This window comes from Hippocampus zosterae, chromosome 10 (genome assembly GCF_025434085.1).
Source record: "Hippocampus zosterae strain Florida chromosome 10, ASM2543408v3, whole genome shotgun sequence".
Classification (NCBI taxonomy): Eukaryota; Metazoa; Chordata; class Actinopteri; order Syngnathiformes; family Syngnathidae; genus Hippocampus; species Hippocampus zosterae.
Window position 1 is genome coordinate 24,638,161 of NC_067460.1, and position 23,771 is coordinate 24,661,931.

At 55.2% G+C, this 23,771-nt stretch overlaps 3 protein-coding genes across 5 annotated transcripts; 1 reads left to right on the top strand and 2 right to left on the bottom strand.

Annotated features, from left to right (window-relative positions):
• The first annotated feature begins 93 nt into the window (after positions 1–93).
• triap1 (TP53 regulated inhibitor of apoptosis 1) lies at positions 94–474 on the top strand. The gene has a single exon (XM_052078184.1). The coding sequence runs from the start codon at positions 217–219 to the stop codon at positions 439–441; it is 225 nt and encodes a 74-aa protein (XP_051934144.1). The 5' UTR covers positions 94–216; the 3' UTR covers positions 442–474.
• A 1,672-nt stretch (positions 475–2,146) lies between these two features.
• il15l (interleukin 15, like) lies at positions 2,147–5,266 on the bottom strand. 2 transcript variants are annotated; one of them, XM_052078183.1, is made up of 4 exons: positions 4,834–5,266; positions 3,990–4,034; positions 3,006–3,152; positions 2,147–2,390 (listed from the first exon to the last, which is right to left on the bottom strand). In XM_052078183.1, exons 1-4 carry the CDS (start codon positions 4,969–4,971, stop codon positions 2,292–2,294), a joined length of 429 nt encoding a protein of 142 aa, XP_051934143.1. In that variant the 5' UTR covers positions 4,972–5,266; the 3' UTR covers positions 2,147–2,291. The 2 variants fall into 2 exon arrangements, with proteins under 2 accessions (XP_051934143.1, XP_051934142.1); XM_052078182.1 differs by having other exon boundaries at positions 2,157–2,390; positions 3,990–4,037; positions 4,834–5,263.
• Positions 5,267–13,926: 8,660 nt separating this feature from the next.
• On the bottom strand, positions 13,927–23,741 carry plekhg2 (pleckstrin homology domain containing, family G (with RhoGef domain) member 2). Of its 2 annotated transcripts, XM_052078155.1 has the most exons (15): positions 23,426–23,741; positions 22,736–22,816; positions 21,749–22,140; positions 20,406–20,506; positions 18,703–18,769; positions 18,560–18,606; positions 17,502–17,652; positions 17,114–17,245; positions 16,687–16,869; positions 16,515–16,607; positions 15,786–15,872; positions 15,253–15,286; positions 14,469–14,567; positions 14,258–14,359; positions 13,927–14,158 (listed from the first exon to the last, which is right to left on the bottom strand). In XM_052078155.1, the coding sequence occupies exons 2-15, from the start codon at positions 22,782–22,784 to the stop codon at positions 13,992–13,994; spliced, it is 1,704 nt and encodes a 567-aa protein (XP_051934115.1). In that variant the 5' UTR covers positions 22,785–22,816; positions 23,426–23,741; the 3' UTR covers positions 13,927–13,991. The 2 variants fall into 2 exon arrangements, with proteins under 2 accessions (XP_051934115.1, XP_051934116.1); XM_052078156.1 differs by lacking the exon at positions 23,426–23,741 and having other exon boundaries at positions 21,749–22,133.
• Between the last annotated feature and the right edge of the window lie 30 nt (positions 23,742–23,771).

Genomic DNA, 23,771 nt, shown 5'->3' on the forward strand with positions numbered 1-23,771 from the left:
TTGAAAAACAGAGTATTTTTTTCCTTCGTGGGTTTTCAGGGCCCCGCGGTTTCACGAAGGAGTAAGCGCTCTTGCTCTCTGAATCTCTGGTCGGCTGTGACGTCGCACGTCGATCTCCCAGTGTGCTTCTAGTGACGTAACAGTAGCACCAAGTCCGTCCGATCCGACTCGGGTGTTTTTGTGGGCGATTGTGTGAGTTTTGCCGTCGCTCGGGAGATGAACAGCGTAGGCGAGGCTTGCACGGAGCTCAAGCGGGAGTACGACCAATGTTTCAATCGATGGTTCGCCGACAAGTTCCTGAAGGGAGAGCGAGGCGCCGAGCCTTGCGCGGACAGCTTCCGGCTGTACCAACGCTGCGTGCAGAAGGCCATCAAGGACAAGGACATCCCCGTGGACGGCCTGGACTTCATGGGCCCCAACAAGGACAAACCCGACGGCTGAAAAAGACGGCGAGTGACGAGACAAGCGCCCTCCGCCCCCCAACAACACCCGCAAACCCCCCCGAACTGACTGACCGCGGCTTCCGAGTCAGCATGCGCACGGAAGAGCGCAGTCGGACCTGATGACTTGCTCTTGACTTTTTTGTTCCCGCAGCGGCACACGGGACAGAAAGAAATTCTGCCCTCCGGGACGAGATGAACATTTCGATAGTTTTGGCTGTGTGTTTTGTGACACAAATGCCTACGAGCACCTCTGGCTTGCCAAGTGCATCGATTTCCAAGTTTCTTCACGTAGCCAAATCGAAAATTCTCTTCAGTTCAGTTTTTTATGTCAAGGAGCCGCTTTTTAAAATAAACGCAACAACATTTGAACAAAGTATTTTCTTTGACTTGTGAATACTAAACATGTATTTGTTGTGTCGGCTACTGTACGGAAGCCGAGCTACCAATACGACGAAGACGGCAACGTGATTCTCGGCTAAATGACAAAAACACGGGAATTTTTTTCCCCCACAATTACCACCTGCCCATTCGACAAATGTTTAGTTTGTACATTTTGGAATGAATTGGTATAATATCGGCCATGTGCCCAAACAAATAAATCAATACCACGTCGTGTTATGGGAGAAAAGTACAAGTACTTTCTCACGTATTTGCCAGTACTGTACCTGTACTCTAACTTGATTCCAGCCCTTTCTGGGCCCTTTTTAGGCAGAGGCCAGCCGAGGATGCGTGCAGCTGATTTGGCCCTGTATTTTCTGATTTGGAATGTGAGGCGGCGCCATCATGTGACTGATTGATGATTTCTGTGCGCACTGCCAAAAGGGTCCATTATCACATTTCAGAGACGCCTTTTTTTCCCACATCCCAGTCACTGGCGAGGAATGCGCTTGCTGAAAGTTGTGTTGACAAAGTGTGCTTTCGTGAGGAGGGAAACCATTTTGAGAAGTGCTTGAATTTGGCCGCGAGAGACTGCCTCACTTTCAGAAGCGATGCTGGGCCGATCACAACAAAACGAAGCCTTCCTAGCACTTCGTTTACAGAAGCTTTTGACAGCCAAGTAGCACCTCAAAAAATGGTTCTCTCTCCAAGTAGCAGCATCCTGACCAATATGAAAAAAAGAAGAAAAAAAAACACGTAGTAGACCTGAGTGTTCATAAAAATAAGGTTGAGGTTTTATTCTTAAAAAGTAGGTTTAATGCTGGAAAGCCATTCTGCGTCTACCGTTTGAACATGAGAACGATGTTTCAAGAGAGGGAAATGAATTCAACGTTACACCGAAGCACTGCAGCCTGTACATACAATACATAATAGTGAAATCAAAATTGGACTCGATTCCAGCTCCGGCCTTCCCGTGTGAAGTTGGCATGGTCTTCCCGTGGGATTTTTACGAGTACTCTGCTTTCCTTTCCTTTCTACATTCCACAAACGTGTGCGTTTGCCGAATGGAACACTCCAAATTGGAGCAGGGAAAGGGTCCAGCACAATCATGACCCTCATGAGGAGAAAAAAAAAACCCACTCTCCTCGGAAAATCAAACATTTGTTTGTTTTTCACAAGAAAAAAAAACATTTTTGTTTTTTCCGAAAAATGTCCACAGATTTTTTTCCAAGAAAATTACTCATTAAAAAGTATCGTCTTGGAAAAAAAATGCATTTTGCTTGAGGGAAAAAAATTCTTTCTTAGGTCAAATTGCACTGTTTGGGGAGATTTCTTGATGAAGAAAAGATGAGATGACCGTGAATAAAAAAAACAATGTAGATGCTAGTTGATTTAAAAAAAAAGGAGATGACAGCTGGTGGTGAAAACGCGAGATGATAAAGAGATAAGAGCTGATTAAAAAAAAAATATCTAAAAGTTGGATGCCATCACAGTTTGCTGTAGTTCACGAAGGAAGCGTCCGACGTTTTCTTCCGGGTGGAGCTCACATGGACCACACGTTGACTGGCTCTGTGGAAACCAGGAACGATCGTTGATATGATACACTTGCGTACGCCCACATAGATTTGTTCTTGATTTTACTGCTTGGTGCTTTCTATCGCCTTTATTACCGATTTGTCTTACTGTTTATTGTGCATGTTAAATGGCTCCATGTACAGCACTTTGTATGCAGCGATGGCCGTTTGAAAGTGCTCTAGAGATACTGTTGACTTGACAAGACTGCAAGGGAAGCTCAGCTTCCGCTAAAATGTCAAAAAGTAAGTGGTCAACTAAATGTGTGTATGTACACGTCATTGACTAAATATGCGCTACAACGCGCTCAACTTTTGTTCCACTGGTTGCAAGGCGTGGACGCCGAGCGTGGACCGCGCGGCTGCTGGGCGTCGAGGGAGTTCCGAGTAGGTTGGCCCAATGCATTGAAACGAGTCGAGTCGTTGTAGAAATGCCGGTTTTGTCCCGCCCATAGGACGCTCGGCGTCTCTGGGAGTCTATGGTCAAGTGGGCGTTTATCTCTTTTTGATCGACAGCGAAACGAGCCAATCGCCGATCGGTGGTTTCGGCCAAGACAATAAATGACGAATGGTCGGCACTTCCTGGTTGTGACATCACTTCCACCACGCTCACCTGGTTGCGGTGATGCTCGCTCTCCAAGTAGTACTTGAGGCCCCGCTCCAATTTTTCCAAACCGTCGTCGTCTTCGGTTCTTTCGCATTCGGTTACGAGGACTCGGACTTCTGCCGAGAAACATTCCAGGGTGTCCTTGGGACACGTCTGAAAAAACAACGACAAGAATAATAGGTTGTGTGAAGTCAACGGAGACGTGCTGTATGACAGAAACCTCCAAAGGAACGTTTGACATTTTCATTTGGCCTTTATTCATAACATTTTGCTTTTTTTAAAAATCTCTTACCAAGGGGAGAAATGCATCCTGGGAAGAAATCCCAAAATATATTCTTTTGAAAGTACAAAAGATGTTGGGGAGGGGGGATATAAATATTACATGAGGAAAAAGGAAAATTGAGGCGACTATAAGCAAGAGTTAGGGACAACATTTTGTTTGTCAAAAACACAAATAATGCCATGATAAATAGTTTATGATTTAAAAGAGATATCACATGAAAAAGACTCCTATCGGAAACCCCCATGTGTCAGTATTTTCAGAAAATTGGGAGGGAAAAAAAACCTCCTCCAAAGAAAACAATCCGGTTACAGAAGGACTTAGTGGGTTTTCTGAGAGGTTTTGTTTTGCAGGCTCTGCGATCCACGCAGTGAGCAGCACTCGAACTTCTGCATCAGTCATCCGGGTGCCTTCAAGCATGACGTCACACTTCATTTGGCTCTTTCAAGACTTTTTGGCCGCGCATACACATGAGACTCGTCCGCTAAATTGGATGTCCTGACGTCACGTTAGCTTTCAAGGGACCAAATCCGGTTGGTCAAAACTGAGCCTCGTGCGCCATCTTCCACTTGACTGGAAATGACGCATTTCCTGCGTGTTTTTCGGCCGCCTCTTTTCCGACTTTCTCGCGGGTCCGCTCGCGACGGCAAATGTTAAGGCGCTCGGAGTTCAAACCGAAGACAAAGAGAAAAGGAAGGAGAGGGTCCTACCTTATAGTCGACGTAGGTGGGGGTGTACAACCTGGAGTCGGCACACTGCTGAGGGAGACACACAAGCACAGAACGCCATGACACACCGATCAGCTTGCTGCTCGTTGGTCACTTCATTAAGTACCCCGGTTTCAATCATGCTGACTTTTGACCGGCAATTTCAAAGTAGCGCTATAGATCAGATATCCATCTATCGAAAGATAGACGGATATATTTCCGCCCATTTTCTGATCCGTGCCGGAGCCTATTCCAGCACTCTTTGGGCAGTAGGCGGGGGACACCCTGAACCGGTTGCCAGCCAATCGCAGGCCCCACACAGATGAACGATCATCCGCATCTCGCACACGGGGACAATTTTGACTGTTCAATCAGTTTGCCACGTATGTTTTTGGAAATTTTGAGTACCTGGAAAAAAAGGCGCACAGAGAACATGCAAACTCCAGACAAGAGATATATTGAGAGAAAGAGAGAACTAGCCGACAGGACATCCCGGTGGGCATCGGGTATCTGGTATGACATCCAAAATCATTCAAGTGATGTTGAATGGACGTCAGATGTCCACCTTGAAGATTGGCAGGCATCCAACAAAACCTCAAGAACGACAAGAAAACGTTTCGTGGCGTCATTGCCAATGTCGCCAGTGCGGGACAAATAAAGCTCATCTTCTCCTATTATTGCTGCATGTAGAATTTGAAGAGAGGGCGCTGCTGCGTGAAAGTATTCCACTCTGGAATGGCGACTCAAATCCAAATGGGTAAGAAATTGGAAATAAAAGGAAGGGGGCGTGCGAAGCGCGGTGACCACGGCGGCCGGCGGCGCGACCCGAGCGCGGAGCCGGTCGTACCGAAGCGGCGTCGTCGATGAGGATCTCCAAGACGCGGACCAAGTCCGAGCTGCGGGCGCGCGCCGCCCCGTCGCCCAGCAGACAAGCCATGGCCAAAACGCAAACGACGACGAGGGCCGCGGGGCGTCCTCTCAGCATGTCATCCTCGTCTTTTCCTCCCCCCGGCGAAGCGACGGAGCGCAGCTGCTCGCGCGCCAAACGGCAGACGTGTTCCGAGCTATGGCGCGGGCTCCTCGGCGGCTCTCTCCATCATCGGGGCGGCCACCAAATGTGGCATCCCTCAAAATCAAGTGGGCTCGGCGGGGGGGTGGAGGGGTGGGAGTGGCTTGCCATCGACTCTCGCAAAAGGCGCGGGCTCCCGTCAGCTTCGTAGCCCAGTTGCGGATGGGTAAAAGGTCTCCCGCCTCCTTTTGCCTCTCGCCTGCGGGTCTCTCCTCCTCTTCGTCGAGCGCAACGCCTTCCTTTCCCACGACTCGGCGCTCGTCATCCCGGACGGGAAGACCCGCGGACCAGCGTGACCACACAAAGATCTCTTGTGTGCTTTACGCAACCCAACTTTAGAACTTGGCCCAACTTTATGCGAGATGAGTTGTTCCACCTATTTCAGTACAGCGGACTGGTCGCCAGCTCATCAGATGTGGGAAAGCCACTCGCCGTCCTGCGTCTTCGGGACGTTTCCCCCCCTCCTCTAATGATCGGCAACTCTGCGGGACTGACTACGGTCCACGGTCAATCACGAGGCACAGGTAGATTGACAGATTGGTCGCCAGGCAGTTGGCTGGCGACCAATCGTTGGCCTCATAGCTTCTAACTTGTGTTTAGCGTCGCACACTTGACTCATAGTTCCCTTTTTTAAAATGAAGCGACAATTCCAGCTCCCACACGTTAAATTGGCGAAAATCTCTGTCACATTGCAAGGTGGTGGTGGAGCCCAAAAAGCAGGCGGGAGGGAGGAGCGGGGTGTACTTGATAAAACACAGAAAAAAACAAAATCCTAAAACAATCATCGTCCAAAGTAGCAAACAAAAATAGCAACTGAAGCTAAAACAGAACCGTGACCAAATCAAACCTGACAGCAGCAAAGGAACAGCAAACAAACATGACAGTAGCCAAGAGCAAACAATGAGCAAACAACGAGCGGTTGGGCTGGGAGTCCTTTTCAAGTATGAATAATGACCTAACGAGCAACAGGTGTGCAGCTGCAGCGAAAGCCCTACAGTACGACCTGCTGGTCCCAAACCAAATCATGACCATCTCAACACAACTCAAAAGTATTTACAGAGCACTTTTCAAACAGCCATCGCTGCACACAAAGTGCTGTACACGCAGCAACTCATAGATGTACAGGACAACAGTAAAGCAAAACAACAAATCACCGTTTCGATGTTGACACCCGACGCATCAAGCATCGGTGCGCCAGTGGCCTCGGCCCGTACGCACGAGGTCGGCCAGCTGCACGTGGACCGGACGGACACTCGGGCGTTCAAATGCATTCTTCGGCTTCGTTTGCGCGTGCAGACGCCAGGCGGCGCATTTCAAAAAGGGCCGTTTGCGCCGTTGAGGGCATGAATGCAGCCGACCCGATTCGCCACCAAGCAAAGCGGCCTCTCATCATGGCAAAAATAGAGTCCTCTGACCTCAGCTGCAAAATCCACAGGACCGTACCGACCTGTCGTCGTTGAGAAGTAAAGCGAACCAAGATGGTGTACGACAGTCTTACCTTGACGGCGTGCCGAGTGAGCAGGCGAAATGTCGTTTGGTGTTCCGAGCCAGCTCCAGGACCGCAGCCGCACTGAAAGGGGGTTGGGGGGGGACACACGCACAAATGCAAACGCAGATGGACCATCCATGTAGCGAAACACGTAGTGAATGGGATTTTATTGGAGAGTTGCACAGCCCTAATAGAATGCTATTAAAACAACAACATAACGGCGGTGTTTTCCCGGGGGGCGCGGTATGCAAATATCGGGGGCAGTGTTTTTCTTGTATGTTACAATCAAAGTTGGAACGGCGGAGATCTGAGCGCAATCATCGGGGCAACTACCGTCGTCGGCGCTCAGAGATCCCTCCCACCGATATCGAAGACAATTTTCCAGCTGAGGTGTGAGCCCGCAAAGTTTCCGACGCGTCGTCTCCAACGCAAACGTGCCAAAGATCTCAGCGCGCCGTGCAAATGCTCTGCTGCTAAGTGCCAAGGAGAAGTCATAAATAAGCTACACGACGACTACAAACGGTTACCGATTCATTAATGGTACAAATCATCATAATATGACTCACGATAGCTACGAGACGTAAATGTGATTGCGTACAGCGGGTGTTGGACAGGGGACCTTTTTTTGGGGGGGGGTTACACTTTGGGTAGAAAGCAACAAAGTGAAGACTTCACATGTACTCCACATTGTCGAGGCTCTTTGGAAAAGTCATCCTGCACCATCATCGTCCTCAAAGTATGAACGCGATCCAACGCGGCCCGCGGAGAAAGACGCCGTTTCTTTGCGATGGCGTTTCTCAGAGCTGGCCGCGGTTGTGAGGAGGCGCGGAAGGAACGGGCGACGCTCCATTGACGCTCACTCGCCTGGCACTGTGAATTTCTCCGGGTCCGGATCGGCCCGGCGGCGTCTGGCTGACGCTCACGTGGGCGGTGCTGAAGGAAGTGATTCGACCGCTGCCGGCTATCTGCAAGTTGACGGTGGTGGCGTAGCTCGGCTTCTGCCGAGGCACTTTGCTCGCAGACGGACGGGCGAAGGTCGCCGGAGATGACGCGGAAGCTCCGACGTCGGCGGCCCGGCCGGGCGAACGCACGCGGGCCCGGTAGATTTGGCGGCGGGCGGCTGGAGGCGGGGACCGCGCCGGGCCGGAGGAGGCAGAGTCGGCCTCTGGCGGAGGCCTGCCAATGGAGGCGCAGATCAGTTGGCTGCGGCAGCTCCCCCGTCTCGGCTGCGGGTCTTCCCAATCCGCCGGCAGGGAGGAGCGGGGGGATTGCGCGGGGGAGGTCAATGGAGAGGTAGAGGGGATGGCGGCGGAGGTCCCGCCGGTATAGAAGTTGTTGTTGCAGAGTAGCCGTCCATCCGGCCAAGGTTCGCCGCTGAAATGCTCTCGGCCAAAGTGGCTCCTCCTCGGGGTCTGAAGTCCGGCTCGAGGGCCGAGGCAAGTCGGTGAACCGCCGCAGGAGGAGCGCCCCAGGAGCGGGCTGGCCGAAGCGGACTCTCTCGGGCTACTGTCGGACCAGGAGTCGCGCGGGTCGCCGGCTTCACTCTGAGCGTCCGACGGGCTGGAGAGAGACCGCCGGAGGCCGTGTCCATGAGGGGATTCGGCTCTTGAACCGTGCGCTAGGGCAGAAGGGCCGGAGGAAAAAGTGGCCTTCTCCAAACTTGTTTGACCCGAGCGAGAAGGGGAGATCAATTGGGGATTTCTGGGTCGGGGGGCTGTGACATTGCAGGTCCAAACTGACACACCGATAGCTGGCGGCGAGAGGACTTGAGGGCTGGCACGTGAGGAAGCCGGCCCATTTGGAAGACTCGCCGCCGACGCTTGGGGAATGTTTAGAGTTAGACCTAAAGGATTGTGGCAACCGGCCCCTCCGGCCCCCGAGCGTCTGGGGCGGGGATGCTCGTTTGCCACGGCAGAGGAACAACTTTGCAGAAGGGGGGGAGAGCGCAGGCGCGTCCTGGAAGGAGATGGGGACTGGACTCTGGAGTTCGGTTCAGATGCCGAAAAGGGCCGTGCCACGCGGTTGTGCGACCCAAAGGAGAGACGATCGTTGCTGCCGGCGTTAACTAACGGCGCCTTTGGCGGACCGGGGGGACCTGTTCCGCTACCGAGACCGCAATTGAAACTCGTAGGCGAGCAAATGCTGCTGCTGTCATTCTGCGCGGAGGCTACGTCGCGGCGGGGGGAGTGATGATGAGGATCAGCGCAGGCGCCGAAGAAAGGCTGACGGCGACTCTGTCTTATAAACGGAGACGAAGGAGGAGAAGGGTTTTGGGAATTGGAGTGAAAAGTGAGAAGGGACGGTGGATGGCGCGGATCCCGGTCGGTGGCGGCCCCCGGCTGCCAATAGACTGCTGCGAGCGGAACTTTCTGCCCATGAGAAAGTTGAGGCGACGGTGAACACGGTGGCGGTGGAGAGGAGGCGAAGGACGGCGCCGGGGAAGGACTCGGCGCCGATGAGCTTTGGACTTGATGCCTGGCGTTGTTCTTTTTTGCCAACGTTTGACTGATGCAAGAGGCAGCTAAGGATCTTGTGAATGTGGAGGAAGATGCAACAGGGGGGGACCCTGGGGGAGAGCGGCGGGAAGAGGGCGGTCTCGGGCAAGAAGGCCCCGCCCCACTACAAGCAGAGGAGGGAGGGGGAGCCCTCTCGGAGCAACTCCTTCCAGATGACGGAAGAGCGGAGAAGCGTGCGAGGCGGGTCCTGGACGGGCTCTCTGGAGAAAGCGAGCCTTCATCTGCCAAGGCGGCAGGGGGAGATAGAGGAGCGACCCCGAAGGGGGAGGGCCATGCGCTCCCTCTCCCAGGAAAGGAGGACGGCGTGGGGTTCGGCGAGGGGGGAGAAGCGGAGATGTGCCGAAAGACGGCGGGCGACGCTGCAAAATGCGGGTCCTCGTCTCTTGTGAGGGGTCTCGATGTCTCCAGCTGACAGAACACATCCGACGAGGCTCGGGGGGGCGAGCGGCATCCTGAAGCGGAACCAAAGGCGGCGGGCGGGCCGGTGGGCCGTCCCGAAAGCCGCTCCTCTGGCTTCCTGCAGTCGACAAAGACAATTTGTTGTCAAATGTCAACAAAATCCAGAAAGTTGATGCGCGGCAGCACTCGAGCACTTTAAAAATGCCTTTCGCAACACCGCTGAGAGCAAACGACTAAAAACGATACGGCTGGTAATTTGCTCCGAAACGACGAGACCTGAAGGAAACATTCTTTGCTTTTGCATCTGGGTTCAGCCGTCGGTTTTGGTCGCGCGAAGGACGGACTTACCCGTGTTCATACAAAGTGCTGAAATGGACTTTGCCCGTATTAGTCGCGGCCTGGAAGTCCAAAGGCTTCTGGCCGCTGAATTGTGGCAGGCGATGGTGAGACTCCGCCGTCGGAGGGAAACTTCGGGCCACATTGGATTCCAGGACTTGCATTGATGACAATGGACTCGGCCTCTGCAGCGTTGGCCCGGGAGCTTTCCCATCTGGCAAAGAGTTCCACGTTTGTTGCGAACGACCGATGACTTCACACTCCGCCTTGTTGACGGTGGGCAGAGCCTCTTCGCTTGAGGCGGCAGGGACGCTCGCAGCAAGTTGTCTTCCACCCACAAAGTCCGAGGCTTCTCTCGGACACTCCCGCGGGAGCCCTTTGGGTTTGGGTACGAACAGAGACCGCTGTTGCGAGAACATCAGGTCCTCTGCTGATGACAATGGGCTCCTGTCTCCTGGGCTCGAATCAGCCCGCCCGCATGCGGTCCGAGCCAAGTGTTCATGCCCCGAGCGAACGCTGCGCCTATCTTTGTTTTCTTCACTCGCACTTTCGTGATCCTTTGCGGGGATCTGGCAGCGTGGCTCGGGTTGGCCTTGCGCAGCTGCTGAATCCTGTTTATAGTGGCAATGACCGTCTTCACCTTTGGAGGCATTCCAATGTGCTGTGTGCCAAGACGGAGCCGAGTGTTTGACCATGCTGTTTACAGACGCCGTGTCCTCTGTGTAAACATGTTCTCTTGGCTCTGACCTACAGACAGGCGTGGAGAACAAAACAAAAAAAGGGTCATCTGCCTTTGGACGGAAGACGGACTGGATCCACTGAGGATGTCTGAAGCACATACCTGAGGGTGGGACTCTTCTCTCGACTGAGACCGGATGAACACGGGCGTCGTGCGGCGGTCGAGACCGCTTCTGGCGCGGCCGTTGACTGAAGTTTATCATCCGGTCTACCGCAGTTCTGCTCCTTGTCGGGCACCGCGATGAAGTCCCTGGGCCTGGAGAAGGTGAATCCATGTGACTGGAGTTGACGGGCGGGGCTTGGCTCCTCAGCGGGCACCGCCGTTTTCGAGACATCTACGAGAGAACCACAATGAACCAAGCTCCATAATACGCGGTTGTGGATCTTATGAAACCCGGAAGCATTCGCGTTCATCTCGTCACGAAAGTTTTTTGGGGCTGGCGTCGGGCCCGAGCCTCTCGCGACCCACGCATAGATACTGTTGGCCCACGGGGGTCTGTGATTTTCATGAAGAGTTGAAAATAGCTCGGGAAGTTTTCCGAAAAAGCCGTGGCTCTCGAACCCAACGCCAGCGATGTGCGCAAGATACTGTGAAAGGCTTGAAAAAGACCAGGTACCCATTCTGTCCGGCATAACCCTTGGATCCGGGCTCCCGATGTCCCTGTGATTCACGGTGAGATTTTGGTTCTTGCCGTCGGCCTCGCCCCGGTTCCGGCGTTCACACGACATCTGTGCTCTCGCGGGGACGTGCGACCCGTTCTCGGTCCGAGTGAGGGAGCCGCTCGGTGCTTTGGTCCGAGAGAATCTTTGGGACTCGTTCTTGGTGTCGGTCTGATCATCGGATGCGGGTGTGGGAGCGTGGGGTACTTTGGCAGGGGCGTCACACTTTGGCCTCACTCCCAGCCTACATTTAGCCTGAGAATGACACCGAGTCTGGCTTGAAAGCCCCGTCAAATCTCCAGCTTTGTTCCGAATAAAAATGGCTCGCTTCTGATGCAAGGGGACTTTCATGGTGCTGGCTTTAGCACTGTACATGCTCGCTAGAGTTTGCACTTTGCTCAGAATACGCTCAGAGTTCTCCACGAGCGAGGGGTCGGCCACAGGGCTGGCCTCGAATAAGCCGATTCCCGTGATGTCTGAGACCATGCCCTCAAACAAGGCCCGGTTTGTTGACACAATCCTGGACTGTCGGGAACCTCGTCCGAGTTGAGTTTGACTTGAAAGTTCTTCAGGATTTCTACTCGTCTCGGTCCCTTGATGTTTGCTTCCAGTCCAAGCGGGCATCGTTTTAGGGCATTGAGGGGTACTTGAAAGAGTCCCTGAGGATTCCGTGAGACTTTCCTTTTCTTCCTTTGGCTCTTTTAGCTGCCGTTCAGACCCCTTGGTCCTCGCCAACTCTGGAGGAACCCTTTGACTTGCGTCCTGACTCTGTGTACAAGGTCCCTCTTCTTGCCACGGGGTTGCCGCTCGTTGACCGTTCTCCGCTCCTTCGTTGGGTTCTTGCTCCCATTGTTCATTGCTGACATTTCCGCTTCCCCGCTCGGTTTTCTCCTCGACTTGACCGGACTGGATGCCGCTCGACGGCGGATTGACAAAGACCTCATCGTCGTCCGTCCGGGTGGAGAGTGGGGACTTATTTCCCTCTTTGGCTTCCAAATCCATGAGCCTTGTCGGCAAGTCCGCGAGTCCGTCACGATGATGAGAATCGTCCGGGGGTAGGGGAGAAGGCGGACCGGCCGGAGAAGGGAGCGCCACATCGTGATCGGGCTCCGTTTCGACTGCTTCCTTCTTGCCCTCGTCTCGGCAGTCGCTCGTGAAACGCGATGGCGAATCTTTCACCGTTTCCGTGGGGCCTTGCGAGGAGCTGTTCCTCCTCCCGGACGTCTCGTCGCGTTCCCGCCCGGCGTCTTCTGCCTCTTTGTCCTCGACCAGCTCAGCGGCCGCCTGGTAATAACTTCTGATTTTTTCAATGATCCTCTTGTCACGTTGAGTCAGAGCGGAGCCTCTTTTTGGCTTCTCGCTGGGGCCGGCTCGATGACCGTCATCTGGATTCGCGGAGGGATCGGCGGCCCCCTCCTCGAGGTAGGGTCGACTCGCCTGGCGGTCCTCCGCGACGGAGTCGGAAGAGGGAAAGTCTGTTGGGGCTGAGGGCGGGGTCTGCTTCCCCGGCTCGCCTTTGTCCGGCGGGTTCCGAACATCTGTTTCTTGTTCTGAGGCTTGCTCCGCACGCGCTGCGTTTGGCCCCTTCTCGTTGACCACGTGAGCACTTTCCAGCCTGTTTTGAGGGCTAGCGGTCTGCTCTTCCACAGCTCCGTTGGGGCGACTTTCCACGTCCTCCCGCGGCGGGTCCGGGCTGAGCGTCTCCTCCGGGGCGGAAGCGACCGGGGGCAGCGGGCAGGTGAAGTTGCTCCGGTCAGGTGGAGGCTGCGACTCGGCGGGCCCATCCAGGACCCGATCCTGAGAGGACCGGAAAGGGTATTGAGTTCCACGCCGGAGTCTATCGAGCACAAGGTCTGCTCACCGGGGAAAGCGGCGCCTCCCTCGCGCGGCTCTGGTTGATCAACTCCAGGATCTCCTCGGTGATGGACAAAGTGGGGGGAGCGCAGAGGGCTGCGAAATCCTCTTCTTCGTCCTAGGAAAACATCTGTGTCAAGGGTGTCGGGTAAAATTGCGGTCGGTGGGTGTTTGCACCAAGCTTACATCTTGCTCCGGCCTGCGGTTCCGCTCCGATTCCGCGGGGATGACGGAGGAGGCCGGCGCGCCGCTGCTTGCCGCCCAGCCGAAACCGTCGGCCCGGTTCAGTTCGCACTCGCTGTCGGCTCGCTGGGACACATTCGCAAGGCTCGTCACAACACGAGGCGACTTTAGGAAACAAAGGGAGTACCGTGACGCGGTCTAACCTTCAGGGCTGCCAGCGGACGTCCTGTGAGGATGAGCGGTTGGCGGAGAGAGGAGAAGAACGTTAGTGCGACGTAAGCGACAACGACAACGACTCTGAAGTGGCACCGAACTTTGGATCTGAAAGCAGCCGGGCGTCGGCGTGCCGCACGAGAGCTCACCACTGTCGTCTTGGTCTTTTTCGGTCTCAAGTGTCTTTCATGTCTGTCTTTAGGCCTCCGTATGTCTAAAAATGTACTTTGATGACGTTAAGCCAACGGTTACGTCGTCAGGTGCGCGTCGAGGTCGACGATCCTCTTCAATGTCTACCCCACCGCTGTCGTCTTGTCTCTTTTTTTCGAGTTCTTTTGGGCACCCGTGTCTCAAAAGGTCTCCAGGTCTGCTTGGAAGTCAGATTGTCCCACCGTACGAGTCTTTTGGTGCACGTTTCTGCCCGCAAGTGAACTCCGAGGTCCTCCGCGCTTTTGGATTGCATGGGCATCCGATTGAAAATTGGCCCTAAAAAATACTTTTCACATTTTTCCGCGATGCTTATCTGGGCCCCCGCGTGGAGTTTCCCGTCACGATGACTGTTGATTCATGGATGAGTCACGCGCTAAACACTCAATTCGGGCTCGGCCCCGAAGAGTTGCATCAGAATTTCCCTTTGATGGTTTGATCGATCGACTCCATGGGGATTTTTGCTCACCGTGATGATTAAACGCCGCTTGGATGTCCTTGGCCGGAGCTGGAAGCAAAACAAAAGGACGGCTCAACGTTTGCGGCTCGGACCAGCGACCGTGAAGATCTCTCGAAAGGTTGAGCGGAGCCAAGTCCGCGGGCGTACCCGACTGTCGCCTGGTCCGCCTGTAAGGCAGACTTCCCTCCAGTAGCAGCGGAAAACTCTTCCTGCTTTTTTCGGGCGTGTACGTGAGCAGCCGGGGTGGTTCTGGAAGGGCGGAGAAAACATCCGTCACGTATTGTTCCACTACTCGCCTCAAAGTCGACGGAAAGGAAAGACGCTAAGGGACGACGGGGGTCGCCGGTCGTTTTGGCACCTGACTGACGTCGCCCCCGGCGATGGACGTGGACGTCGTCCGGCCGGCGAGAAGCCAAAGACATTTTTTTCAGGTGCTCGTGCTCAAACTGGGGGGCCGCTGCGAAACAGGAAGCGGACGTTAGCTTTGCGCACGCCAAAACCAAGTCTGCCACCGAATTGACAAAAACGCAACATGGCGACACATGACGCAAAAGCATGAACTTTTTGTCCTTTCCCCTAAAGAAATTCTAAGGGGAAATTTCCATCTACGCCCCCCCCCCCCAAAAAAAATGTGGAAAGTATTGTCGCAAGAAGTGAGCTAAAACTAAGCTGGACATTTGGAGTGAAAAAGGATTTTGTGGACCTTGGAGTAGAGCCGCTTGGACATTTTGCTTGGCCAGCGGCAAGGGCGTGAAACGCTCCTTGGCTCGCTTCAGTTGACGCACATGAAACAAAAACCTACAGATACCCAAAGTTAAAACTTGGACCTGACAAAACCGATGGGTACACTTTTGTGGGAAAATGCTCTTGTGAGAATCGCATCTTGATTTACAGTGAAGTGTGGCTTGCCAGAATTCATTCAAAAACAAACAAACACACACACACACACACACTTAATGAAACAGGACTGGAGATTGCCTCACCCAAATAAAAAAAAGCGCTCCCTGGAATGAAACTTTCCATCTTTTCATCCTGTGTACATCATCAGGTGACAGCGCGCTAGCTTGTTTTCACAAGTGATGCTGTTTAGGCGGATGTGTGTGCGCGTATGTGTGTGTGTGTGTGCGTGCGCGTTGACTCACAGTGGCAGATGTTGTCTCCGAGGACCTGTCTGGCCTGCAAGAGCGATTGCATCAACGGAAAATGTGGAGAAAGAGAAGAACATCCTTCCGTCAGGGGTGGCAAGTAAGCAAGTACAAATATTCGGTCACTCTATGCAAATCTATTTTTCGACTCGACTTTGGTCTTTATTGATCGATGGACTTGGACTTCCGGTACTTGAAAAGAGGAATTTGTAACTTCTCCTGAAGCCGACTCGGCGCTTTGTGTCTTTGTCTCTTTGGCGACTTGGACTCGAGCTTTGGGTAACGGACTAGCGCCCGAGTACTCGTGGCGCCTTGTGGCCTTTTCTGGCCGTCTCACTCCAAAAGACGCGATTAGACGTCTTTTCAGACTTGCTCGAGAATTGGCTGCTACCGAATGAGTCGCAGGAAGACTCGTCGGAATGTCCAGCAGGGAGCAGCAGAGGCCACCGCAAAACTCTTCTCGCGACATGAACCGTTGACACGACGACATTTTCGGGGGAATCGAGCTGCGTGATTTCGTCACGACCTACCTTGTGCGGAAGAGTAGCCGGATGATTTTCCACAATGAGTTTCTTGAGGTAGTGAACCCACAGCCTCTTCTCCTCCATGTTCTTGGTCTGCGTTCGACCAAACAAAAGAGGGATGGGGGAGGGGGGGGGGGCGGATAGAAAATCCATACTTAAAACAGAACTCGGTGACACAATGAAGACAGTCAAGCGAGAAGAGCGCCGAACCACACGGAGGTGTTTGAGACTCGGCACCACCTCCGGAAGCCACGCACCCACCCCCAAAAAGTCCAAACTAACAGTTCGGCGCATATCCGCAAGTGGTCATTTTGTTTTCGTCGTCAGACTTCAAGCGTGGAGATTGACATTCGGTTGCGGGTAGAAGCCCGAAAACAAAAACAAAACATTCGCCGTGCCTGGCAAGACACGGGAAGTCAAATAGTTTGGTCTGGAAGCTGCCACTTTCCGCTCAATTGACTTAATCGCTCCCAACTGGGTTGTTTAAAAAAAAAAAAAAGTTCTGCCCCCGCCCCCCAAAAGCTGACTGAGTACCACGACATTTCGAAGGCATTTCCATCATGGCTAGGCCAACAAAAGGGAGACGCGGGAAGTCTGAGATTTGTGTTTGAAGCAGCCATCTTGGGCCTCAGTTCAGTGACTGACAACCAGTTTTTTTTTTTTGGGGGGGGGGGGGGTGTTACATGGGGGCAACATGACATTTGGGAACTTTGGAAGGAAGCTTTCACAAGTCACCCGGACGACGTGCTGCCGCTTGGGAATCATCAGGTCGGACACTCGGAAACACAGCGGCTCCTTCAGGGCGTCCGCCAGCAGGAGGTTGCAGCACTGCGCGCAACCAAGAAAACAAATCAATCGGTTGCCGGCGAAGGCGTCCGCCGCCTGCCGCCCGCCGCCCGCCACTTACAAAGATGTGCGTGCTGTACACAAAGCGCTCGGGGCGCTTCTTGGCGATCAGCAGCATCTTGTCGAAGAGGAAGAAGGCGCGCTCCTTCTTCACCCGGTGGACCTTGAAGGAGCCTTCCACAACCAGCTCGCCAAAAGCGCTCAGGTCAGGCCCGCTCCAGTTCACCAGCAGCGACTCGATTTCCTGGGAGGGGGGGGGGGGGGCACAATCGCCGCCCCGTCATCAAAGGCAAATTTGGTGGCCACTGGTGACATTTCATGGGAAAATGTCCCTTTTGTTACTTTGTCGAGTGGACGCCAAGACTGAAAATCCGCCAATGATTGACGCCCAGGATTGAAATGCTTATCGATTTCTTTTTAAGCCGGCGCTTTTCGGTGCCCGCCGCCCTGGCGAGGATCAAGCGCATTAGAAAAGGGCCGACGGGTACCTGCAAGCGGACGGCGTGCTCCTGCTTCCGCTTCATGTCGTTGATGTACCAGGCCACCGCCGTCATGGTGATGATGGCGTCCTCCACCACCTGGTAGCCCGGGTCGCTTTTGTCCAAATGCTTGGCCAGTTCCTGCGAGTGCGACAAACGTTAGCTCACGTCCTCAGGCCAGCAGTTTTTTTTTTTTGGGGGGGGGGGGGGGCAACGCTTGAATAAAGTGTAAGTGCACATGCACTACAGTAGGGGGCAGTGCCGTTGTCATTGATGGATTTCAGGCAAATCGATCCAGTCCAAATTCTTTTGAGCGGCGGACGAAGCAAACACGTGGATTGTGTATTTGATGTCAACGAGGACAAACGCCCCCGCGTGAGCCCCCGTCGCCGGTTACCTGCAGCAGGAGGTGATACTTGAGGATGCGCTGCACGGGCTTCAGGAGGTACGTCTCCAGAGGCAAGGAGTGGTTGAGGCTGCTCTGTCGCTCGTGGAAGAAGCGCACCAGGCTCTGCTTCTTCATGCACTCCCTCAGAACCGACACCGAGCTGCCAACGCACCCGCGCGCGTGCACGTCAGAAAAAAAAACCCCTCCGAGCTCAGCCGTTACCGTTCGGGCAGACGCGTAAAACGGGCCAACTCCGGTGGGACGCAACGACCGATGACCTCTCGCACATGCAACCGCCCCCCCCCCCAAAAAAAACAAATTCCTCACATTTACTAGACAAAAACTCAACAAAAGTAAAAAAAAAAAAGAGTTTGAAAGGCGGGCAGTGCGAGGAGAAAGAAAAGCCACTGGGCAAAATTTCAGCCCCGCGTCGATTTTGCACACGTCGGCGGCACAAAACCTTTCCCATCTCGTCTCCCGTTTGACGTGGAGGCGGAGCGGCTCCGAAAGGCTGCCCGGATTTTTTCTTTTCTTTTCTTTTCTTTCTTTGGTTTGGATGAGTGAAAGCATTTGACCTACTTTCACTTTGGCTTTGGGGTTTTGTTTTTTTCCCCTTTCAGTGAGGCGAGAAGCAGAGCGTCGACCGAGGTGCCGGCGAGGGCCGACAGCGTTTGAACGGAATGCGGAAAACTTTTGGACTTGAAGGAAAAAGGAAGGGGGGGGCAGCGGGGGTTCAATTCCGGCTCCGGCCTTCCTGTGTGCCATTGGCACGTTCTTCGGGCCCACGTGGCTTTTCCCCGGGTACTCCGCTTCCCTCCCACATTCCAAATACATGCAGGGCCGGTTTCAATTGTCCCGATTGCCATGGCTTCGTCGCCGCGTGCCCTGCGATTGGCTGGCGACCGGTTCAGGGTGTCCCCCGCATTCCGGCTCCGCCCCCCCCGCCAACCCGCGCGAGGATAAAGCGGATGGGGAAACGCACGGACGGGCGGATGGCGAGCCGAAGGAGGTGCTGAGACGTTTTTGGGCCGGGGGTCGACGTGGGCCGGATGGAGGCGGCTACTCACTTGGGGTAGTTCATGCAGTACAGCGTGTAGATGTCAAAGGCTTCGCTCTGTTCAACACACAAGCAAAGGCAAGATGTGACGCCGCTCAGCCAAGAATCCTTTTCCGGCGGAACGGACGCGGATGCGTACGGCGGGCCCCTCACCCTTTCCACGAAGCAGTCGGCGATGGCGGCGGCGTGCTGACTTCTCTCCAAGTCCTCCAGGAGTTCACTACGGAGAAATGAGACAAGTCAACTTTGTCAACGTTGTAAAGTACGACTGCGCTCACGCAAACGTGATGATGTCATCCACGCGAGGGGCGCCTCTCACTGGCGATGACATCACCGGGCCGGCGACAAGTTTCCCGAATGCGCGCAACTCTCGCACTCTCGCTTGAAGAGGCACGCAAAGAACAAGAGCCCCCACGCTCTCCCCCCTTTGGCGCCGGGCCCGGTTTGTGGCCACAAGACATTCTTTCGGGGGGAGGGTGGAGGAGGAGGAAGGAAACACAACGCCGCGGAGACTCGCGAGGACGGCGGGGGCCTTCTCCCCGGCGCACTCGCTTTTCTCGCCGCAAAAGGACGCCAGCTGCCCCCGTTTCAGAGCGTCGACGCTCGCTGGCTGGCCGGCCCCTCTCGCTTGGCGAGCGACTTTTCACTTTTCAAGTCCGGCAACCCCGTTTCTTCAATTTGCGGGTTGGGTGACCCGGAAGGTCAACGTGACGAGGTCAACGTCGGAGGCATTTAGTCAGCATATAGTCGCATTTCTTTTGCCCGGCGTTTCGGGGGAATTTCGAACATTCTTGGGGGTGGAAAAATATGGATTCCAAAATGCAAAGTCAAGTTCGTGAAGGCTCACGACGTGCGCTCAGGGACAAACGAGTGTCGACCACGTGCGCGTTTATCTTCACGCCACCGCGAGAAAACGACGGGATGCGGCCCCATCGTTGACGCGACTAAAAGAAGACAAATTGCAAGCTTGGAGAAAGGAAAATGGCCGCCGCCACACGCTTAAGTATACGCCGCGCGGCACAAGCTAGCAAACCAACAAAAGGCGGCAGATGACGCCGCGATGCGAGAGGAGACGAGGCCCAGACAAAACGACGGAAAGGCGACATGCGCCTTCCTTCAGTTCAAGTTACTTTTCACACACACGCAGACGCAGACGCAGACGCAGACGCAGACGCAGAGCCACTCTTGTTTTGTCGACTCCATCTGCGTGCGCGTTGAAGAAAAGCACAAAATGAGGTCAAAGCGTTCCCCCCGCAGGAAATCAAGTTGAGCTTTTTATGGGGGCTGGGGGGGGGGCGATTTCTACGTGAAGCTGCTGCAGCATGCTCTCTCATTCTTGAAGGGTGACTTTGTGACACAACACACACACACACGGTTGGGGGAGTCCCACACACACGCACCCGCATTCTCCTTTGCTGGCTCACAGAAAAGTTCCCATGAGAAGTCCGAGGCAGGAAGTCTGGAAGGAATGAAAACTTGCCATGCATGCGGATGCGCACGCTCGGGCTCACACGTTGGCGCCTTGCTCAGTGTGTCAGTCACGGGTGGGGGGTGGGGGTTGGCGGGAGGCTTCACAATGCGTGCGCGCGCGTTGGCACAAGGAGGCCAGAAAGGTCGATTCCTCGCAAGATTTGCTGACTTTTCCAGCACGGGCACCGTCGAAAGCGCCGCTCTCGCATTCGCGACCTTTGCGGACAGCGTTTGTGAAGGCAACGGCTCGGAGCGCTCGGGGGGTGTCAAAGGTGGCGGCCATGGTGGGGGCCCGTTCACCAGTCGGGCGCTTCGCACTTGAAGCCGCGAGGGTGAGCGCTGGCGTGCGCGCGCTACGCAAAGGGAGGGCGGCGCTGGGGGGGTACCTGTTGAACTCGTAGATGTCCTCCACGTTGCAAAAGAGAGCGCTGACCTGCTCCGGGTCCACGGCCAGCGCGTCGCACTCGATGATGCAGCCCAGGTAGTCCTGCACGCGCACAAAAACAAAAGAGACATTTTGGGTTTGGTGGTTTTGGATTCTGGCTGCTTTGGCGTCTCTTGGTGGAAACGGTCGGAGGCGGAGCGAGCGCCGCCGCCGCCGAGGCGCAGAGGCCCCCCCCTCCCTCTCCGTCTTTTGGCGCTCCGCCTCTGAATACTCTGCTCCTCTGCCCCCCGCCCCATCCGCTTTCCTTCCAGCTCGCCGGCTCAGCGGCAGAACGCGTCTCGCGCCGCGTCGGCAAATGCGACGACTTTGGCAGCGTTGATGAAGAAGGCGAGGAAGCGCCTGGCGCGCTTGGTGGCGGATGCTCGCCAGCGGCCTCGTCATGTCGGGCGCTTCGGATTGCCAGTGAGCGTGACATCACGGAGCCTCAATCAAATCCAGATTGGGAGATGACCACAAATAGAGGGGCCGCAGGGGCTGCTAGGGGGGGGGGGCGGCGGCGCACCGTCGGCTCTTGAGGAATTTGGGCTTTCTTATCAGAAGACTATCAAAGGAGCTCACGCGTGCACCTCCAAGAATGTACAAAAAAATAAAGGTTAGGGGTTGTTTTTTTGTTTTTTTAGGAGACGCTTCCTGCCCGCCTCCAGATTGGTCGTCGGGGCAACGTGCCAACAGGATGGATGCCGATGGGCCCGTTTTGGGAAAAGGACCCACGTAGCAGAATTCTTGTGCGATCGGGAACACGCGCCGCCCCTTTTGAAATCTTCCTTCCCGACCTTGAGGCCGCTAAGCCCAAACTGTCCGGCAAGGGAAACGACTCCAAAGCCCAAACTGGCTTAAATGGTGTTTTTGTTCAAATACAAATGTCTCTCCTTTGTCAGGTGAGACTCAGAGACGTCGTCATTCACGCCTGGGTCACATCTCGACCGGACAGGCGGAACACGCTTGACTTTGGATTCAGCGATCCTCCATCAAGCGTCTGCAGTCGCTCCAGAACGCCGCCGCTCGCCTCTTGACTGCTCCTCGTCACCCGTCTTTATTTTGATTGGTCGCGCGAGACTGGCCTTTTTCGTTTGACTTGTTCTGCCGCCTTTGTTCTTGGTTTCTCGTTAGTTTGTCCAAACTACTTTTGTCCGCGCGGAGCGCCGGGCGTACAGCGGCGCCGGAGAACTAGACTTGAGTGAAGACAATTAAAGCAGATCCTCGCAATTGCAATTTGTGCCTCGGACGGAGCGAACGGACGGACGGACGGACGGGGTCGGCGCCTCGGCGCGGCGCTCGTCTCACCTCCACGATGCTCTTGAGATCCCTGACGTAGGCTCGCTCCGTCTCCACGATCTCCATGACGACTCGCTCCAGCCGAGACGGCTGGCGGGGCGCGGGATGGGCCGCGCCCCCTCCCGCCGCCAGCGGGGTGAGGTCCAGGCTGATGTGGGACCTGTCGACGGCGGCGGCGGCGCCGTAAGGGAGCGACGAGGACGAGGACGAGGACGAGGCGTCCTGCAGCGACGCCGACGAGGCCGACGAGGAGAGCGAGAGGGAGGCCGGCCGCTCGCCGTCCGAGCACACCGTGTTGACCGAGGTGCACGACGACGACGAGGCTCCTCGCTCGCCCGGCGACGCGGGCCCGCCGGCGATCATCCCGCTCAGCGACGACACCGAGGACGGACGCCTGCCACCTGACGGGAACCACACGGAGACGTGCATGGACGGCCGAGCGGACCCATTTGGAGTGTCTGCGCGCGAGACTTGATCTGGATCTGCAGGCGGACTGCTTGGCAGCTTTCTACTTTCTTCCTTATTCGCTTGTTGTCGTCGTGTGAATTTGTTTCAAAGTGCCGGAGAAGGTTTTCACATTTTACGATGATGGGGACCCGAGAGAACGTTTTTTTTTTTTTTAAGTTGAGCTCGGAGGGATTCTTCTCCTTATCTGGGGCCTTGCTTGATTTTCTGCTTCGTTTCCTTTGTCTGCTCGGCAAAGTGGACTTTTCTTAGCATTGTCTGCCGCCGCTCAAGTTTCCATCGCCGCAAAGCACGACACTTCCTTCCATTGAGTGCGCGCGTGTGACTAAACGAAAGCGTTGGCACTCCAAATCGGCGAGCGCCGGAACTGCTCGGGAACGGCCGATTGGATGTCGCGTGACCAAAACGGCGACGCGTCGGATGCAACGGCGCGTTTCCGCCCGACTCGGACCGAAGATGGACTTTCTTCCATTTGGTCGGCTTCAAGTTGCCCGAACGCCGAACCAAACTCCGCGGCGCAGAGGCTCTCACCGGCATTGCTGGACGATCTGGAGCTCCCGCGACGCGAACCCTCAGGCATGATGCGATGAGGTCACAGGAACAGGAAGTCACCTAAAGAAGGCAGAGTCAGGGCCGAGGCGCGCGCGCGCATGCAGGTGCAACGTGCGCGTGGCTGTGCCGGCGCGCTGTCGGGGCAAAACGTGATCACATAATGATCCATTCGCTTCTGGGAGATCTCGATCAAGTGGCAACAAACAAAATGCCGCTTCACAGCAAATTGGCTGAGCTGTTTTCTATTAGCATCAACGAGCGCAGCCGCTTTCGCCTCAATCAGTGAATGTGTTCGACCATAAATGCTTCGAAGTCTATATCTGTCTCTATATAGCAGACACGTTTTTTAAAGTTCGGGGGAGTGAGAGCGTCAAGAATTGAAATCCCGCTCGTGAAGTTTTCAACAAAGCCTTCCTTCTGTTGCCAATCAAGCGGTCTTTTCTCCCGGGCGGGCTACGATTTGGTAAAGAGGCAGTTTGACGTTTGAGTTTCCAACTGACGTCATCGCCAGTCATCGATCGTTCGCAGCCTCGGTGCTGCCCCCGGCGGGTCGCCGGGCTAACTGCGCCCGGACAACGTTGCCGTCAAACGTCGAGCAACTTTTTTTTTCTTTTTTCTTCCTCTTCTCGTTGCAATTGAAGCGCGAGCGAAAGGCGCGAGGAGCCTGACCTGCCTTCCAGATGAGCCTTCGTCGCCTCCGCGCAATTTCTCTCCGCTCACGCGCGCGCGCTCCAAAAAGCTCCCGCGGAAGGCTCCATCGGCCCGCGTGACGTGTCCTCGGCGCAAGCGAGTCTCACCCGCCGCCGCCGCGGCTCCACCAAGTCCGCGCGGGCGCCCTGCGCGGCGCCTCCGATCCGCTGTGACTGAGCGAGCCGCGGGGGAGGAAGGGACGGATGGAGGGAGGGCGAGAGGGAAGGAGAGAGAGACGGAGAGGGAGGGAAGCAAACGGGGAGGGAGTCAGGAAGGCAGCGATGGAGGAGGTCCGAGAGAAGAAGAGAGGCGCCAGCTGCTCGCG

Excerpts from the sequence above, each read along its gene's own strand:
- triap1 (XM_052078184.1), top strand. The coding sequence starts at position 217 with ATGAACAGCGTAGGCGAGGCTTGCACGGAGCTCAAGCGGGAGTACGAC.
- il15l (XM_052078182.1), bottom strand. The coding sequence starts at position 4,971 with ATGCTGAGAGGACGCCCCGCGGCCCTCGTCGTCGTTTGCGTTTTGGCC. Across the intron at positions 4,038-4,833 it reads TCATCGACGACGCCGCTTCG|CAGTGTGCCGACTCCAGGTT; the intron begins GTACGACCGGCT and ends TGTCTCCCTCAG. Across the intron at positions 2,391-3,005 it reads GCGAGCATCACCGCAACCAG|AGCCAGTCAACGTGTGGTCC; the intron begins GTGAGCGTGGTG and ends TGGTTTCCACAG.
- plekhg2 (XM_052078155.1), bottom strand. The coding sequence starts at position 22,784 with ATGCCTGAGGGTTCGCGTCGCGGGAGCTCCAGATCGTCCAGCAATGCC. Across the intron at positions 22,141-22,735 it reads CAGATCGTCCAGCAATGCCG|GTGGCAGGCGTCCGTCCTCG; the intron begins GTGAGAGCCTCT and ends GGTTCCCGTCAG. Across the intron at positions 14,568-15,252 it reads CGGAGACAACATCTGCCACT|CGGCCCCCCAGTTTGAGCAC; the intron begins GTGAGTCAACGC and ends CCTGTTTCGCAG.